Source organism: Ursus maritimus, unplaced genomic scaffold, assembly GCF_017311325.1.
Source record: "Ursus maritimus isolate PB19 unplaced genomic scaffold, ASM1731132v1 scaffold_11, whole genome shotgun sequence".
Lineage (NCBI taxonomy): Eukaryota > Metazoa > Chordata > Mammalia > Carnivora > Ursidae > Ursus > Ursus maritimus.
The window spans coordinates 13106783-13124579 of record NW_024423453.1 but is presented as its reverse complement, the minus strand read 5'-3'; the positions used below and the strand labels follow the sequence as shown (position 1 = coordinate 13124579).

General features: G+C 39.2%; 1 protein-coding gene across 3 annotated transcripts in view; it reads right to left on the bottom strand.

Annotated features, from left to right (window-relative positions):
* SYNPO2 (synaptopodin 2) overlaps positions 1-17002 on the bottom strand; it is a 163722-nt gene extending 146720 nt beyond the window's left edge. The window contains exon 1 of one of the 3 annotated variants that reach the window (XR_005833869.1): positions 16789-16864. Coding sequence is in view for 1 of the 3 variants with exons in the window: in XM_008689468.2 (XP_008687690.1) it covers positions 16789-16893 (105 nt within the window). In the remaining 2 variants the exon portion in view is untranslated. Of the gene's footprint in view, positions 1-16788 lie in introns of all 3 variants that reach the window. The other 2 variants (XR_568258.2, XM_008689468.2) reach the window with 2 other exon arrangements.
* Between the last annotated feature and the right edge of the window lie 795 nt (positions 17003-17797).

Genomic DNA, 17797 nt, shown 5'->3' with positions numbered 1-17797 from the left:
GGTTGTTTAAATGTAAAATAGGAAGGTATATCACACACTTGACAACACTCTTTGCCACCTTGGCTCTGGGACACAGGGGGCCGAGTAAGATTTCCAGTCTAGCAATATTATGAATACCTAATGCAAGGATCTCCTTGTTTCACGCTGTGCCACAGACCCTGGTCCCTGCCATCCCCGTGCCTTTCATCTGTCCCCATCCCTGTCCCTGCCCTCCGTCCTTTTCTTCAATCCTGGAGCATAACTGTCTTGAGGCCCCCACTTGGCTTTGATGCAGGTTGTGAACTTCAACTCATGTTTTCATCCTTAAAGGTTCTGATGAAGTTTATAAACTTCCCCAAACAATAAGTATTTATTTTTGACTGAATGCAGTTTTATCACTTGGTAAATTACAAATAGGAGTCAGTATTAAACAATCAGTTAAAAAGTAATAGCCTTGGGACGCCTGGGTGGCTCATTTGGTTGGGCGTCTGCCTTCAACTCAGGTCATGATCCCAGGGTCCTGGGATTGAGTCCCAAATTGGGCTCCTTGTTCAGCAAAGGAGCCTGCTTCTTCCTCTCCCTCTCCCTCTGCCACTTCCCCTACTTGTGCTCTCTCTCTCTGACAAAAAAAAAAAAAAAAAAAGTAATAGTCTTCATTGCATACCTACTGTGTACCTGGGAGAAATAAATAGAAGAACATTCTACTTCAGAAAAGATCATGGGCAGTTACAGAGGACTGGGGGATGAATAAACGTGTCATGTTGGGAGAAAATGAGAACAGCCTCACAGGAAGAAGCAAGCTGCTCAGACGAGGAACCGTGAAGGGAGCTGAAAGACCTTAAAAAAAAAAAAAACTTAAAAAGGAGTTTCTATGAATGAAGTGCTGAACTATTGAAAACACACTCCTGGAAAATGCTTATAAAGACAAAATAATTCTCCATTATAGTTCATCTCATGCCTGAATCAAAAAATCCAGCATGTTGTTACCTTTCCATGAAAATCAGTTGAGAGAGACTTATGCACAACTTCCTGTTTATTTTCTCTCCCTCTCTCCCTCCATCTCTCTCTCTCTATCTCTGTCACACACACACACACACACACACACACACACACACACACACGGTATCTCTCCTCTTTCTTCGGCAGATAAAGCAACATCAAATTTCATGTCTTAATTTGGTTTTAAGCTCTCTGGGAAACAAGAGACATAAAAAGAACTAGATAAAGAAAGGATGAGAATTAAGAGAACGGGGGCAGTGAAGATAGAAAAGAAGGAGTTTTCCTTCTCAAGTAAGAAAGAGAAGGAGAGGGTCAGACTAGAGAAGGTAATAAAGAACAGAACGGAATAAATATCATAATGGGATCTTTAATTGAATTTGTGTCTCCTCTCAGCCCTGAAGGAACCCTGGTAACTCACTCAGCATGAAGCGTCAGGGTCATCTGGGCACAGAGGAAGCACACAGTGATGTGCTTCCATTCCTGATCGCAGCTCTGCCTCAGGATGAAATCCTTCTGGTCAACATTTCCCCATCTGGCAGGCAGGCTGCCAGAAGATGGGAGACCCAAAAATGGATCACTGCATTCGGACTCCCTGCAGCAGCCAGTAAATGTAATATAATATTTACACGATCCAATCTAATATCAGTCATGCTAAGCACCATCCAATGGAAAATGTTATGTTTTTCACAGAAGAAATAAAATAAAGGTGAGTTCTATGGTCGTATCTGACTCCCAAGGCCTGAGCCTTTCACAAATGTTGTTTTTCATTTTAGCTTGATCTTGACTGATGAAAATAACTCACCACTATTTGGAAAGTTAGAAACACCAAGAGCTTAATGTATTATCATTTACTTAGAAAAAGCTGCCTTATATAGTAATAACTTCTTTTAATTTAGAAGACAAGAGTGCGGGGGTGTCGGTGGGGGAGGGAAGGAGATGCTCATTAGCCTTCGCCAAAGGCCCTGGCACAGAGTTTTCCTAACTATTCAGAGATCAGTGTCCTATATTTACTTACCAGGGACAATTTATTTTCTTTTATATTTTCAAAGCACTTGAAATGATTCCTTTTCTTTGTGATGATTTCCATATGCTGTTTCCAGGGAAAGGGGTATGGCTTACTCAGTGAGTGTAAGGCCACATTCTGAAACCATTAAATGCCATCTCATGGCGGGGGGGGGGGGGGGGGCTTTCCAATGACATTGAGATCTGGATCTCAAAAGGCATTGCATGGAAGACAGCAGATATTCCTTCAATTTCACAAGAGTTGGTTAAATAAAATTAAAATAACCACAAAGGGAGACACTAATAATTCTTTTTAAAAACCACTGAATGTTTCCTTTGTGTTAAGTGACTTATATTTCTAACCTTGAAAATAATCTTTAGAGATAGGTCCCAACACTATCCTCATTTTACAAATGGGGTAACGGAGGCACAGAGACTAATATGACTGAAAGAGTCCGAGTCCACTCTAAACAGAGCTCAGCATAATTATATATAATTAATTCTTTATAGCTTCAGGTATTTTCCTTTAAAACAATCTGGGGGCACCTGGGTGGCCCAGTCAGTTGCAGCAGCCAACTCTTGGCTCAGGTCATGATCTCCTGGGGTGTGGGTTCAAACTCCACAGTCAGCGTGGAGTCTGCTTGAAGATTCTCTCCCCCTGCCCCTTCCCCCACTCATACGTATGTGCTCTCACTCTCTCGCTCTCTCTCCCCCCATCTATCTAAAATAAACAAATAAAATCTTTTTAAAAATCTGTGCTATTTTTAAACGAGACAGTCATTTAGCTTTATTTGGCCTTGTATAATGTATAACGTTAGGATCCCTTGCTGTAAACTCATTAAACTGCATAACAAACAAATCTTGGTTAGTCAGTGATACTGTAAGCGTTTTGTGAAATGCTGTGTTTTATCAAAAATGAAAATTGACACTGGGTGAAAGAAATATCACATGTCATTCTATTTGCCTTTCATGCTCTTAACTTCCATTTGTATATCAGGAGTACAAGGAATTGGTTTAGTGCTTTCTTAATTTCTGAAGAAAAAATAAACTTGTGTAGAAGACAGTTACTTCTTCCTCTAATTAGAACAATGATGATGATGACAGACTCCTTTACTGCATGATTATTATGTCTCAGGTGATATCTGAATACACAATGCTTACAAAGAATGGTAAGACACATTATTAACCAGTTCTTTGGGTCTCAGATTCACCTGTCAAACTGGTGACACTTTTTATCCACAAAAACAGCAATTTCATTACATAGCACTCCATTTTAGAGATGAGGAAACTGAGGTTCAGGAAAAAAATGTGTTTAAAGTTACATAGAAATGGTCGCCAGCACTAAAATGCTTTTGTCCTTTCAAGGATCAGTTCCCAAACAATATCTAAATAGGATTATATCTTTTTTGAAGGAGAAAGGAAATTAAGACACACTAGAAAATACAAAACTTTTCTTTACCCTAGGTCTGACACTGAGGTCAAAATAAACAGGATCTATGTACCAAATTCTCCTTGACACTCCTTAAATTCTTCTTCTCTCACTGGGAGAATCAATTTCAGAGGAAGAGAAAGATTAGTTTAATATAATTTCTAACCAAACTTCTGCATAAGGGCCAGTGGCAATTATTCATTTAAATAAAGTGTTCCAGACACTGGTCAGTAGGCTGCCACATTATGAAAAGCTGAAATGGATGAGAAGGAAATATGAAAAGGACAGTTCAAATTTGTTCTAGTAGGATCAGTATGTTAATCATTTAATGATGGGAAAATAACCACATGGTCGGGGTTCCCAGGAGAGAGAGTTTTTCATTTTTATCACTGTGAAGACAGGGCTTCCATAGTGATTTCTCATGGAAATATGTGCCAGCTTTGTTGGCATCTTTAGGTTTCCTTGAACTTGCCAAGGATGCTTCTGTCCCAGGACCCTTTTATATTTGTAGTGCATTGTGCCTGAAAGCCTTCCCCCACATATCTGCCAAGCCAGCTGGAACGCCTAAGAACATTTATTTTCATCTAAGAAATGAGAAGGAAATAAGTGCCAACTAATGTTTAATCTACATTAACGTAAAGGCTAACATAGGTACCCTGGGCCAGTCTGGTCCAAGCAGATTATGAATTTCATACAGTATTTGAGGTGACCCCACTGAACTAAGGACCTCCCAACATGGTGGAAGGGAAAGACGCTTCCTCACATGTTCATTCTCTCTCAGCATATTGTAATATATAATGTTTTACAGTGCTTGATTAAGTTAATTTCTATGTTATTATCCAGTTTTAACTCCCACAAAATGACACAAGTTTTAAAATATTCCTGAAAGGAAGCTATTAAATAAAGATAAGAATTACATTTCAAGCACAAAAGAACAAGAATATGGCAGAGTTAACCCTTCTCTATAATCCTACAGAAACTCTTCATCAGCCGTATTGTGAGATTAAAAACCATTACTGCCTAATCATATGACAGGTAGATAAAATATCCCAAATTACCAAGAAGACTATTTGGAATATGGATTTATATTCACTGTCGTTAGAGAGGTGCTTTATTTTATTGTACTGGATGATATCAGCCAGTGTTAGAGTGAAGTAATCAGTCAAGAAGATATTTAATAACGAAGTATCCAGAACACAAAAAAATCTAGACTAATTTGTCCAACAATGGTTCAAGTCAGGCAATACTGAGTTTAAAACTTTCCACAATTTAAACCAAATGATAATGTTTAGAAAGTTCTTCATGGATGCAATCAAAAATGGCTAAAATAGTACTATTGGCAACAAACTAAGACGTATTTTTTGTCAGCAAATATTGTTGAAGATGCAAACCGCCCCCCCCCAAGAAACTGGTAGAAATAATATTAGAACAAAATACTGGTGGAGGACGTCTATTGTAAAGTTAAATAAAAGAACATGTTTCTGGTATGTCCCAACGTATAGTATTTTTAAGATTCAATTTCGATATTTGCATAGCTGAAGAACTATTCCTTTGGAGAACCAATAAGGAAGATCATGGAGATAAGTTCTCAAAAGTAAATGAATTATTTAATTTTTAAAAAGTCAATGTTTTGGGGCGCCTGGGTGGCTCCGTTGGTTAAGTGTCTGCCTTCGGCTCAGGTCATGATCTCCCGGCCCTGAGATGCAGCCCCGCACCAGGGTCCATGTTCAGAGGGGAGCCTGCTTCCCCCTCTCCCTTTGCCCCTCCCCCTGCTTGTGCACGCTCTCTCTCTGTTTCTCTCTCGCTCTAGCTCAAATAAATAAATAAAATCTTTTTTAAAAAGTCAGTGTTTTATGGGGAAAAATGTACATAAAACTGCTGAGGAAGTAGCTGCTTGAACAGGGGTTAATAAAGAAAAGACTCGAAGGTAAGATTATGGAGGGGCCTCCCATAAAATTCATTCAGGACATAATTGAAAGGAAAATTCACATTTGGATAAACTGAAGATAGAATGCAAAAGTGCTACAGATGTCATCAATATGATTAACTTTATAAAAGCTCACATTTAAAATATATTAGAATCTTTTAAACATGTTGCAGTGAAATAGGGAGTGACAAGGAAAGTGTTTCTTTTTTTTTTTTTAAAGATTTTTATTTATTTGACAGAGAGAGAGACAGCCAGCGAGAGAGGGAACACAAGCAGGGGGACTGGGAGAGGAAGAAGCAGGCTCATAGGGAGGAGCTTGATGTGGGGCTCGATCCCAGAACGCCGGGACCACGCCCTGAGCCGAAGGCAGACGCTTAACCGCTGTGCCACCCAGGCGCCCCAAGGAAAATGTTTCTATCATAGAAATTTGTATCACTGAGGTCCAGTGTATCTCTTGCAAATCTTTTTAAGAATTGTAGACCTAAGGATGTGTCACAGTTTCATTTAACTGATAAATTAATATTCCAAATTTGTTGACCTTTTCTGGAATAAGTGGCTCTTAGTCATCGGTTACTTGGCCTATATTTTAGAATAATAAATATACTATGTTCCCTCACAATTAATTGTTTTGAAAGCAACTTTTCAAAAACAGAAGTAGAAGAAACAGAGATTTTGAAGAGTTCTTGAAAATGTTTCTATGATTATGCCATTTTGCTGGTTGAAAATTATGTAAGCGTGTTATTCTTTAAAACGTCTTATCTGCACACTTCACTAGAAAAAAAGAATTTCTGGGATGCCTGGCTGGCTCAGTTGGTTAAGCATCTGCCTTTGGCTCAGGTCATGATCCCAGGGTCCTGGGATGAAGACCATGTCAGTCTCCCTGTTCAGCAAGGAGCCTGCTTCTCCCTCTCCCTCTGCCTGCCGCTCTCCCTGCTTGTGCTCATTCTCTCTGACAAATAAATAAAATCTTAAAAAGAAAGAAAAAAGAAAAAAGAATTTCTAACAGGCTTTCAATCTTTCAAGTAAAAAGTATCAGTGAGATTTTAACACTAAAATATTAAAATGTAGCCTATTCTCATTAGTTTATGAGAACAAAGTATGGTTACCAGGGAAGATGGAAATCCACCCAAAAAATTACAACAAAAACATATGCATTATCAGTCGAGAATGAAAAAGAATTTCCAGTTAGTGTTTCATTTATTCAATATGGAGCTACCTATGATAAGTGGTTATCTTTTTCAACCATGATAGTCTTCAGATTCAAGTATTAAAATAAATTAAAATTTAGACCTAAAATCTAGACCTCTTCATTATACCTCATGGGGTCACACTCGGATTTTCATAATTAAGAGTCCATCAAACACATTGTTCTCACTAAAAAAAAAAAAGCTTCTGGTCAGTGAGAGTGAGAAGACTTTTTGCGCTGTCAAAACAAAATAAAAATTGGTTAAAAAATATTGCTGGGGCACCTGGGTGGCACAGCAGTTGAGCGTCTGCCTTCGGCTCAGGGCGTGATCCCGGTGTTCTGGGATCGAGCCCCATGTCGGGCTCCTCCGCTATGAGCCTGCTTCTTCCTCTCCCAGTCCCCCTGCTTGTGTGCCCTCTCTCGCTGGCTGTCTCTATCTCTGTCAAGTAAATAAATAAATAAATCTTTTAAAAAAATTGCTGATTTTATCTTTGTTTTATTCCTTAAAACTTTCTTCTTGATATATTGTATACTATACATAACATATTAGCATAGTATTACATATATATGTATATATATATCTCATTTACACACCCTTGCATGTGTATATATATATATATATACATCATTCACATGTATATGAGGTATAAATGGGCTACCCTCAAAATTGTTTCACTTAAGGAGATACAATCAAAACATTTTGAATACCACTGGTTTAATGGAAGAAACAAACATGTGAACAAAAATTACAGCCATCGGCAGCAACGTGTATGGAGGCATGTGGTGAAACCTGCGTGTGATAAAGGGAACACCGCTGAGCAAATGCTTACTTACATCTGACCAGAAAATTGAGTCAAATCACCCAGAGAAGTGACTCTGAACAGAGTTGTCCAGAGTGAGTAAAATTTCTCCGATGTATTAGGGTAGGTACCAGAGGAAGGGGTGCACACAGCAGAGACGATTCGTGGTGGCAGGAAAGGCAGAGTGTTTTAGAGAACTGTCGTATTTCCAACGGCTAAGTGCACATTTAGGGGAGTACCAGGTGATGGGGCTGGACAGTATGGCAGGGACCAGATCGTGGAGGGTGACGGATGCCACAGTGGAGTCATGGGCCAGTAAACAAGGCGCGGTGCAGGGAGCAGCTCAGACTGTGGGCTTTGGCATCAAACTGGCCTCAGTTCTGGACCTGCCATTTCCCAGCTGTGTGATCTGAAATTATTTAGTTAACTTCTCTAACCCTCAGCTTCTTTACCTGCGGGGAAAAAAAATCTGCTATTGTGTATGATCGAATTCATCAAGTGCTTAATTGTACTTAATAAAATTTTTTAAATGTTATGGTTCTTTTGATGACTATGATGGGGAGACTTTGAAGTATTTTAAGCAGTGATATAACAGGTGATTTAGAAAAATCTCTCTGGCAGCTCTCTGTAGCATAAATCTGAGGAATGTGAAACCCAAAGCGGGGAGACAGTTAAAAGGCTTGTAGTTATCTAAAAGCAAAGAGTAAGGGCCTGGGCTGAAGTCCTAAGCAAAGGCATCCCGGGCAGGAAAGAATACGAGCCATAGAGGATGTAGAAAGCCAGTACCCAGTTACCATCTAAGTTCATTGCATTTATCCCCCTTTGTGAAAATGAATAAAGTAAACTACACTAGACCCACAAGAATTGTGTGTATAGAATACAAACCCTGGAGCCACACTCTCTAGGTGTGAACCAGGTCTAACCCTAACTATCTATATGACCTGGGGAAGTCGCTTCACCTCTTTGTGCTCCTCTAATGGGGATCTCAAACAATGATAACCTCACAGAATTTTCTCATCATATTTAAAAAGTGTTTTAAGGAAGCGTCTGGCATCCAGGAAACATTATATAGGAGTTTCTTAAATAAAGTTATCTCCAGAAAATACTGTTAAAGGCAGGAAGATGTTGGGGAAAAAATGACATTCATTGGCTGTTGTTATAAATTTCTTAGGGAAAAATAATCTGTATCCTAAAATGGTGAAATTCAAGCCAGGTAAATTTTGATAAAGGGAATGAAGGAAGAGCAGTAAAGGAAGGCGTACTGCCCAGGCAGAATTAGACAGATCATAAACCTGTAGTTCTTTTCAGGAAAATTCATCCACCCCATCATTTCATCAATCCGGTACCCACGCTGATTCCAAATAAAAGTGGAAAAGTTAGCCATGGATGAGCAGGATTATAAAAATCCAAGACCAAGGTTAGGAAAATTATTTGTTACATAATCAAGTGACAGGAGTTTTTACACAGTGTTTCAAAAGGCAAATCCACTGTATTTTTCAGTATATTTTTTTGGAAACACACCAGATTTAAAGGCCAATTAAGGAAAACTACATCCAGACCATCGTAACACCAAACTATACCTACTATTGCCAATGACCTGCCACATACCAATGGATTTCACAAAGACACTGAAGACAATTTGTTGAGAACCTGGCCAACTTTACTTCTTTCTAATAAAAAAGAATGGTAAATAATTTTTAAAAAATAAAATGCCAAGGTAATTCAATACTGTAAATACGCTGTCATTGAGGTGGTCAAACAATGAAATACCCACCAAACTGCAAGTCATATTTTGCTTCTCGTATAAGGCTTTCAACTTCATGAAGTTGTTTACTCTTTTTTTTTTTTTAAAGATTTTATTTATTTATTTGACAGAGATAGAGACAGCCAGCGAGAGAGGGAACACAAGCAGGGGGAGCGGGAGAGGAAGAAGCAGGCTCATAGCGGAGGAGCCCGATGTGGGACTCGATCCCAGAATGCAGGGATCACACCCTGAGCCGAAGGCAGACGCTTAACCGCTGTGCCACCCAGGCGCCCCTGAAGTTGTTTACTCTTAAAGACTGAGTTTTTTGTTAAGATTTATGTATTTATTTGAAAGAGAGTGTGTCTGTGCATGCACATGTGTGAATGCAGGGAGGGGCAGAGGGAGAGAATCTTCAAGCGGATTCCCGCTGTACGGGGAGCCAGACACAGGGCTCCATCCCAACACCCATGAGATCATGACCCCAGCAGAAACCAAGAGTCAGACGCCCAACCCACTGAGCCACCCAGGCACCCCACTCTTAAGGATTATTTAATGAAGCTGATGCAGGAATTCTCCATTTCCTTTTACAAAAGTCTCATGGCATTCATCATGAATCTATTAGGAAAGCTACAGTAAAAATCTTGGAATCCATATATTTTTTAGGTTTATTTATATGTAAACTGGTTCACTTTCCAGTCTTGTCTCTCACTGCACATGACCTTGGAGATGCATTTCCTGTCATCCTTTTCCTCGATCCCATTAAAAGAAGAAATTATATATGTTTTTAATGGTTAAATCTTAGAAGGTGACATACCATTTCATACAAACTCTAAATCAAAGTTTGGCAGTTTTCAGCATTACTAAATGATAGATTGTTCTCTTTATCCAAACTGATGCAGAGAGTGGCATGATGCCCCTGCCATAGGGGAAAGAATTATATTTGACTTCGGACTCCTTTATATAAATTTTTTGCAAATAATTTTTTTCTGAATCAGTTTTTTCATCTATAAACTGAGAGTAATAAAACCGTCTAGTCAACTGGTATAAAATGAGATAACATATGTTAACATACTTGGACGATTGTAAGATATACACATGTGAAATATTTTTAGATAAATATATAAATTAGTTTATATTCCTGGACACTTACTAACTGACAGAGGGAGGTTAAATTATTTTGGAAACCACTACCATGAGAAATATACAAATATTATTCAGTTAGATATAATATGTGTGTCACAATGATATTACATACTGACTTCTGGAATTTGCAATATGACTTTCTTTAAAAACAACAATCACCCTAGATTAAGACCCTATAAAAGCTCAGAGTACTTACTTTTAAATTAAGAGTTCTGGATCCTGACAATAATGTTCAAGACACACTCTTTTAGACTAACTGAAAGTATGAGCCTACCTAATAGCAAAAAGCATACCAGGTTATTAAAGTGCTGATTCACATTCAACGAAAGGAAAAGAGAAAAGAAGTAGCTTAAATTTCTTATTTGGCCCAAAGCCAGATTTTCATTCATTCAATGAATCCTAGATAAAAAAATTTCAACATGATCATCTATGGAAGTCACACGAGTTGGTGGTTAAGTTTTGAAGCTAACATACGTCAAATACAGGTGATTAATAATAGGAACCTGTGTGATGGAACCGATGTTTTTGAGGAGTGTCAACTCATTCAGTTATAAACATGAAACTTTCATTTCTTCCAGCAACTGTTTTCAAGTATGATAAAGCCAAATCCCTCCCTTAATAATACTTTGGTTAGATCCCATGCATTTCTGTTGGCTTTTGGTTATTAAAATAGTCTAGTCCAATTACAGCTTCAATCCACTGTCTGTTCCTAGACTCTCTCCCTAAGCACCGTGGCGGGCTTGTGGCTCCGGGGCTTGGCACCCCAAGGAGCGTGTTGTCTGCTCTTTTCCTACCTCCCTCTAGCTCCTCCCAGGTTGAAGGCAGGAAGACCGGAGAAGGAGGGGGATGGTAGATATATTTAGTTATAACTGAATGAGGTGGTGTTTCTCTTTCTGGTTGTTGCACTTCTCTGGTTAATGCTGAGTGGCCATCTCTGTCCTCTCTGTGGCCAGTGTCCAGAAGCTAGGGCACTTACGTAGTTTCTTCAAGGAGCCCTGGAAAGCTTTTACCACAGCATGAGAAATAGGGCTCCTGCCCAGCTCCCTTCCAAGACCCCCAGTAGCTCCTCAGGATGCCAGCTTGCACCTGCCAGTCCCTAGCTAAGAGCTTGCCTCTCTGGGTAGGGTACTGGCAAGGTGGTTCAAATCCTGCCACTTTCTGTGCCAGTCATTCACCCCTGGGAAATGCAAGGATCCTTGCCTTACCAAATAGTTAAGTTCCTACTTTTCTCTCTCATTCTCCCTCTCTGTCTCATCTTGTCTTTTTCTCTCCCTCCTCTTGCATCTTTCTCCAGTTTTACTCCCCTAGTCACCCCTCCCTACTTCTTATCCCACCGTTCAGAGAGGCACTAGGCAGGTCGGCAATTCCGTTGACAAAAAAGACATCCTGCTAGGGAATATATTGCCAGGTTCCCCTCTTGCAGGCACCTCCAATCTTTACAACGATCATTTTTAAGCTTCCCAGCACCTCCTTGCCTCCCGCAACCCAGAGGTCTTGGCTTCAGAAAGGGAAAACCCTCCCACTACAAGTGAAGACTTCATCACAATGCTAAGGACTCAGACAATTCTTGCGTCTCTCTGGTTCTCCTCTTACATCAGCTGGAAAAGGGGCAGTGGGGCTGTGCTAGAAGAACATAGCACGCCACCCTTCAGGAAGCCCTGTGATGACATATCTGGCCTCAACTTTCTATAGCCGTGCTTCTGAATCTTGACCACACATTAGGATTGCCTTCGGGGTGTTTATTAATCTTGATACCTGGGGGTCCCTTGGCCAATTAAATCACGTTTGGATGAAGAGCACACTATTTTTTATAAGCTTCATTTTGGGAACCACCTTAGCCTCCCCTTATTCTCTCAGGCACCTGTTTTTACCAATTCAGAAGGAGAAGTCAGATTCACAATCAAATCCCACCATTTTTTACAGCTTAATCTTTGGCAAGTAACTTAGCCTTTCTGTGCCTGAATTTCTTCATTTCTAAAATAAGCATATTTTTCAAACTACTTCTTAGGTTATGGGGGTCATTTGAAGAAAAAACACCTGCAAAGAAAATACTGCAAAGAATATTTTCCTGAAAAGAGCTTGATAAATGCATATGTGCCATGTCCCAGTAATGGTAAAGTTGATGCAAAGTCATTATCTTAGTTCATTGTCTTTCAACAAACAGTGATCTGTCTTCAAACACACAATTCCAAAACAAAGATTTTATAACATATGCTTAATGGATTTACCTAGTTCGTACTGACTTCTATAAGCATACCTGTTTTTAGAATTTCTAGAAAGCGCTCAAAAACTCAATAAAAAGTGAAGTGATCAGTCATATCTTCTAATGAAGATGTTACTAGCTTTCCATATGTAGTAAGGAGCATTTATCCTCAAATACACATATTCAAACACATCAAAATATTTCTTTTTTTCCCTTTAGAAATAGCTATGATGCTGGAATTATTTCATTTGAAACATTTTAGAGACCTCACTGATGGCACTAATAGATAAGACTATGTTATCTGATTGTGCTTTACTAACATATCTTTATTTAAAGTTTTAAAGAGCTGACATACAGAATCATTAAATCCACTTTTGCCTCATAAAATACATGATTGTAATTTGTCATGTCAATTTTAATAAAAGCTACTTGAAACTTTGAATTGAAATTCAGGGGCACCTGGGTGGCTCAGTAGGTTGTGACCAACCCTTGATTTCGGCTCAGCTCATGATCTCAGAGTTGTGAGATGAAGCCCTGCATCAGGCTCCACACTGGGCCCAGAGACCACTTAAGAGTCTCTCTCCCCTTCTTCCTCTGCCCCTCCCCCCACCCCTCTTCCTCTCCCCCTCTTAAAAAAAATGTTTTAAAAAAGAAAAAGGAAAAGAAAAGAAATTCAATAAGAGAATAATAAATACCATAGTGGTCTATATGTTTTGAAGAAAGCTTACAGTTCTAAACATTCAAACGTATAAAGGATACAGTGTGAACATTTCTTTGTTCATTATTTTCAAAATGTGAGTTATTACTGATTTGTTCATAAGATTTGTTTGTAAAACAAAAATTTCTCCCCACTTCTTTACATGAAGATTTTCCAAAGTGATCTGTCCGGAGGCATAGCCATGTAAGTACATGTTTGAAAAATGAGTTTTGTAAAGTAAAAGTGCTAACAGAGTTTTTCTAAGAGTATTTGCACACATACAATGGGGTTTTATATTGTAAATATGCCTCAATGAATTTGTTTCTATGAATGATCTCCTGGAAATATATTTATGACTCTGTATTAGAAACATCTGCTTTTTTTTTTTTTAAAATTTTATTTATTTATTTGAGAGAGAGAGAGAGCACGCATTTGCAGACGAGCAGGGGGAGGGGCAGAGGCAGAGGGAGAAGCAGACTCCCCACTGAGCAGGGAGCCCTAGGCCATGCGCTCTGGATCCCAGGACCCTGGGATCATGACCTGAGCCAAAGGCAGATGCTTAACTGACTGAGCCACCCAGGCACCCAGAAATGTTTGCTTTCTATCACATGTATTTAGAACATAAATTAAAAGATATATAGACATTCAAAAACCAGGCAACTGGTTTGGATCTTTTAAAAATTCAGTTTATTCTTGCAAATAAAACCAGATTTTATGGCCTTGAGCTTCAATGTCAATGAAAAGTTTGATTATTAAAATTTCCGTTAGTGATCTTTAAAAGTCGGCATTTGCCTACTGTTCAATCAGCTAGCCAAATACTAAAAATGTTTGAACATCTCTCCAAAGTGTCACTAGAAGGATATTTACCGGGAATTATAAAGGTACTCAATTTCTAATCATTGTTAATAATATTAGATAGGGTTTCCCCCCCTATTTCAGCGTGTTCAATTTTCATTCTATACAGAATTATGAAAAACATGAACGCTAGATATTTCATACAAGCCAAAAAATTGTTGTCATGTATGGAACGGCTTTGAAGCACTCCCCTTTTAAGGGGGCACGATTCAAGGACTGTCTGAAATTTCCTTTTCTTTCTTACTATGTATTTTCTTTAACTCCCAAATTCATCTTCTGCATGTTCTTCGAAACTGTGAGCATAGTGTTTGCCAGCAACCATCCCTACCCAGCCTTTCTGCCGTCCGCCTCTCCACCCTCCTTCTTGGAGGTGACTTGGCCCTCATAAGCATCGCCTTGGAAACAGAGGAAGTCTATGCCATGCAACATACACTTCACCTTGAGCTGAGGGACCATTACTAAAATTGAGTTGACTTGATGTTTTAAATGAAATCAGTGATCCTAGCGAGGCCATGGCCTTGATAACATAGAAAGTAATAAGCACTTTGCTCCAAGGGTTTTCTAGAACAGATAATGCTAGTATAAGAAATTAAATGTAAGTTTGAATTAAGGGGAAAAAATAGACCAACAAAAGTAGGCATTGCCATAGTAACTTAGAAATTTTGTCTTCTTTAGAAGGCTCTCTAGTCACTTTTTACATATGGGGAAAACTAGACTGTAAACTGTAGTGTATCTCTCTCTCTCTCTCTCTCTCTCACACACACACACACACACATACACACACTCACGCGTGCGTGAATTAAGGCAAACATCCAGATGCCGTCATAATGATATTTTAGAATTAGCAATTAATTATACTCTCACAAACTCGATAATTAAAGCAAACATCCAAATACTTTAATAATTTTTTTAAAAACCACAACTATATTTGCAGGGTATTTTAGGAAAGTTGACTTGGGGGGTAAGAGCAGGATTGAATTTTTTGACACTCACACACATAATAACCTCTCTGAATCCTGTTGATAGAGATGTCATCAGTAGAGAAATGCTCCCAAAACACACTTCACTAGCTATTTGCTTTAGTTCTTCCAAAAAAAATCACCACATAATAGCTCTGCTTTGCAATAAGTACATTAAGGACTCAGGAGAAACCGAATACCCACCCTATTCTTAAGGTCTGGCCACAAAGAACTAACAGAGAATAACAGCATCCAGCCACCTTTGTCCCCACATTTTAACTGGTAGGCAAGTGATTCTAAAGTTGTATTCTATAAGGACAGTAAAATACTCGAGCAAAATAGAATCTCACTGATGGTCGAGTACAGTTAATTTCCTCTTTACTTCTCCTTTCCTACCTCACTCAAAATGTTTGTCTCTTTCTCCCTCTACACACACACACACACACACACACACACACACACGCCACGCCACAACAGATGACTCAGGAAGGGTGAGAGATTTGTCTCAGGTCCGGCTACAAGTTAGATCAGAGCTGGAATTAGAACCCAAATCTCAGTAACTGGAGCCAGCCAACTGCTATTCTAGACCCAGAACAAATCCTGTTCAGGCCATGAATTCTGCATACTCTGAAGCAGGCATCACTGTTTTGTCTGATGTTTTCTGCCATCAATTCCTAAAGCAACACAATGAAACTACCTTTCCAGATTCTTCAATCACTGCTAGCCTGAAGCAGAGGAAAGTTACTTAAACGCTCTGGGCTCTTTCCTTATCTAAAATCCGCAGGTTGAACCGGAGGTCTCTGAGAAACTTTCCAGTTCTAAAAATTTTGCTTTTCACCTTCTGTTTTATGTCTCCTTCTTGATGTTTGAAATTTTCACTAGGTGGCAGGATTCCACCATTGCATTATGAAAGGATTTTCCGCTGGAAGCCTAGGAGCAGAAAATTTCAAAGAAACTCCTTTCCTCACAGTGAACATTAAAAAAAAAAAAAAAAAAAAAAACCAAACCAAACATGTTCTTTCATACACTACTACAATTTAGTATTCAAATCAGGTAAAAGTCTGCTTAAATTTCATGCATTTAAAAATTTATTTTAGCTGAATCCCAATTTAGACAATATCAGATTCCCTCCAGCAAACTGGTAGCAAAAAACAAGCAATATAATGGAAACAAAAACATTTAAAACATTTAAAATCGTTATTAGATGCATTTCAAAGTTTCCTATAAGTTACTTACAACATATTTTTAGTGTCTTTGAATTTTATGTTGAGCACTTAACTAGATGAGTACACATATGGAATGCAGTAGATTCTTGCATTTATTTGTCAAATCCTTAAAAGAATATTCTTTCAAATAGATTACCTGACATTTTCATCATATATTTAAAAGTATTGCCCAAAGTTGGCCTTTTCATAAATGCTGCATTATAAATGTCACTACCAAGGCTTTATACAAGTCCCCAAGAGACACACCAATTGGTTTTGCTGAGCTGAGCATTTCTCTTCTGCCAGAACCAAGTAAAGTAACACGAAACAATAACTCAACTGCATATTCTACTATTGCCTAGAAGAAACTTCCCAAGTGTCTTGCTGGTTGTCAGAGAAGCTGATTAGGCTTTTCTTCAGCTGACAAATGCGGCACTCTTTTTTCCCCCTATCAATTACTGGTTAATTACATATATGCTATGTTACTTCAAAGCTTTTTGGAAACACGAACAAACCCGCATCGTAGAAAAATTTAACATCGGCGCCAAAATCAAACTAATACATAAACTCCTGAATGAGAACTTGAAAAAAAACCATCAACAGGTTGCTCTCATTCCTTCCCAGAACAGAGCGGTGATAGCATTTCTTTGGTGGTCCTACCTTAGCAACTTGCAGGGGCTGCTTCTGCTCCTTGCCACCTTGCAATCGGAACCCCCAGGGCGCCCCTCCGGTCATGGAAATGCAGATAAAATCCCCCGTGCCCATTTTCTCCTTTCAGTTGGGTAGCATGAAGAGCTTGAAAAGACAGAGGAGGCTTCGGTGCAGTTGAGATGCGTACTTAGCTGCAAGCGCCTGCCCAGGAGGCAGGATTGGGGAGCGCAGAGCTTCAGCTGCTGCTGCGGCCGCTGGCCGCATTCGCAAGGAGGCAGAGGCGCTCCCGAGCATCAAGGACACAGCCCACTTTTGCGTCACGCTCCTTTGCTCAGCCCACTTCGGGCAAAGGAAAGAGACTCGCTCAGAGAAGAAGGTCCTCATTTGGGGCGAGATGGGGGAGGGGAAGCAAAAGTTCTCTAGCACTAACTGATTTAATGCCAGCACTTAAAGAATGATTGAAAAACCTTCCTTTAATAATCCTATGAGTAGTGGAGAACACGTGAAGGTCTTAATCTCCAGGCCACGAGTGACATCCTAAAATATGAGCTCTGAGAACTCAACTACTAGACAAATTGATTTTCTCAAATAAATGTTTTGAGAATGACCACACTGATGATTGAAACAGACCAAAGGGAGTTCAAGAGGGTGAAATTATTATTATTTTTCTAAGCTTCTACTGTCTAATTCCATAAGAAGAGGAAATAAAAGAAAGCAAAACATTTGTTGTTGTTGTTTTTTAAACCTCCTACTCTAAAAGGTACTTTTTTGAACTTTGAGATAGGTGCATGTATTTTAGAGTTGAGGAGGGGAACGAGAGGGAGGAGGAAGAGAAGAAAAGAACTTCCCCCTGGAAACTACATTCTTTAAACTGAGTCTCTTGCATGGTTCGAGAGGGAGGAGGAAGAGAAGAAAAGAACTTCCCCCTGGAAACTACATTCTTTAAACTGAGTCTCTTGCATGGTTTGGAGTATTTTAAATTTAAATAAGTGTTTCATTTTCTTCCTTCCTCAGCAGG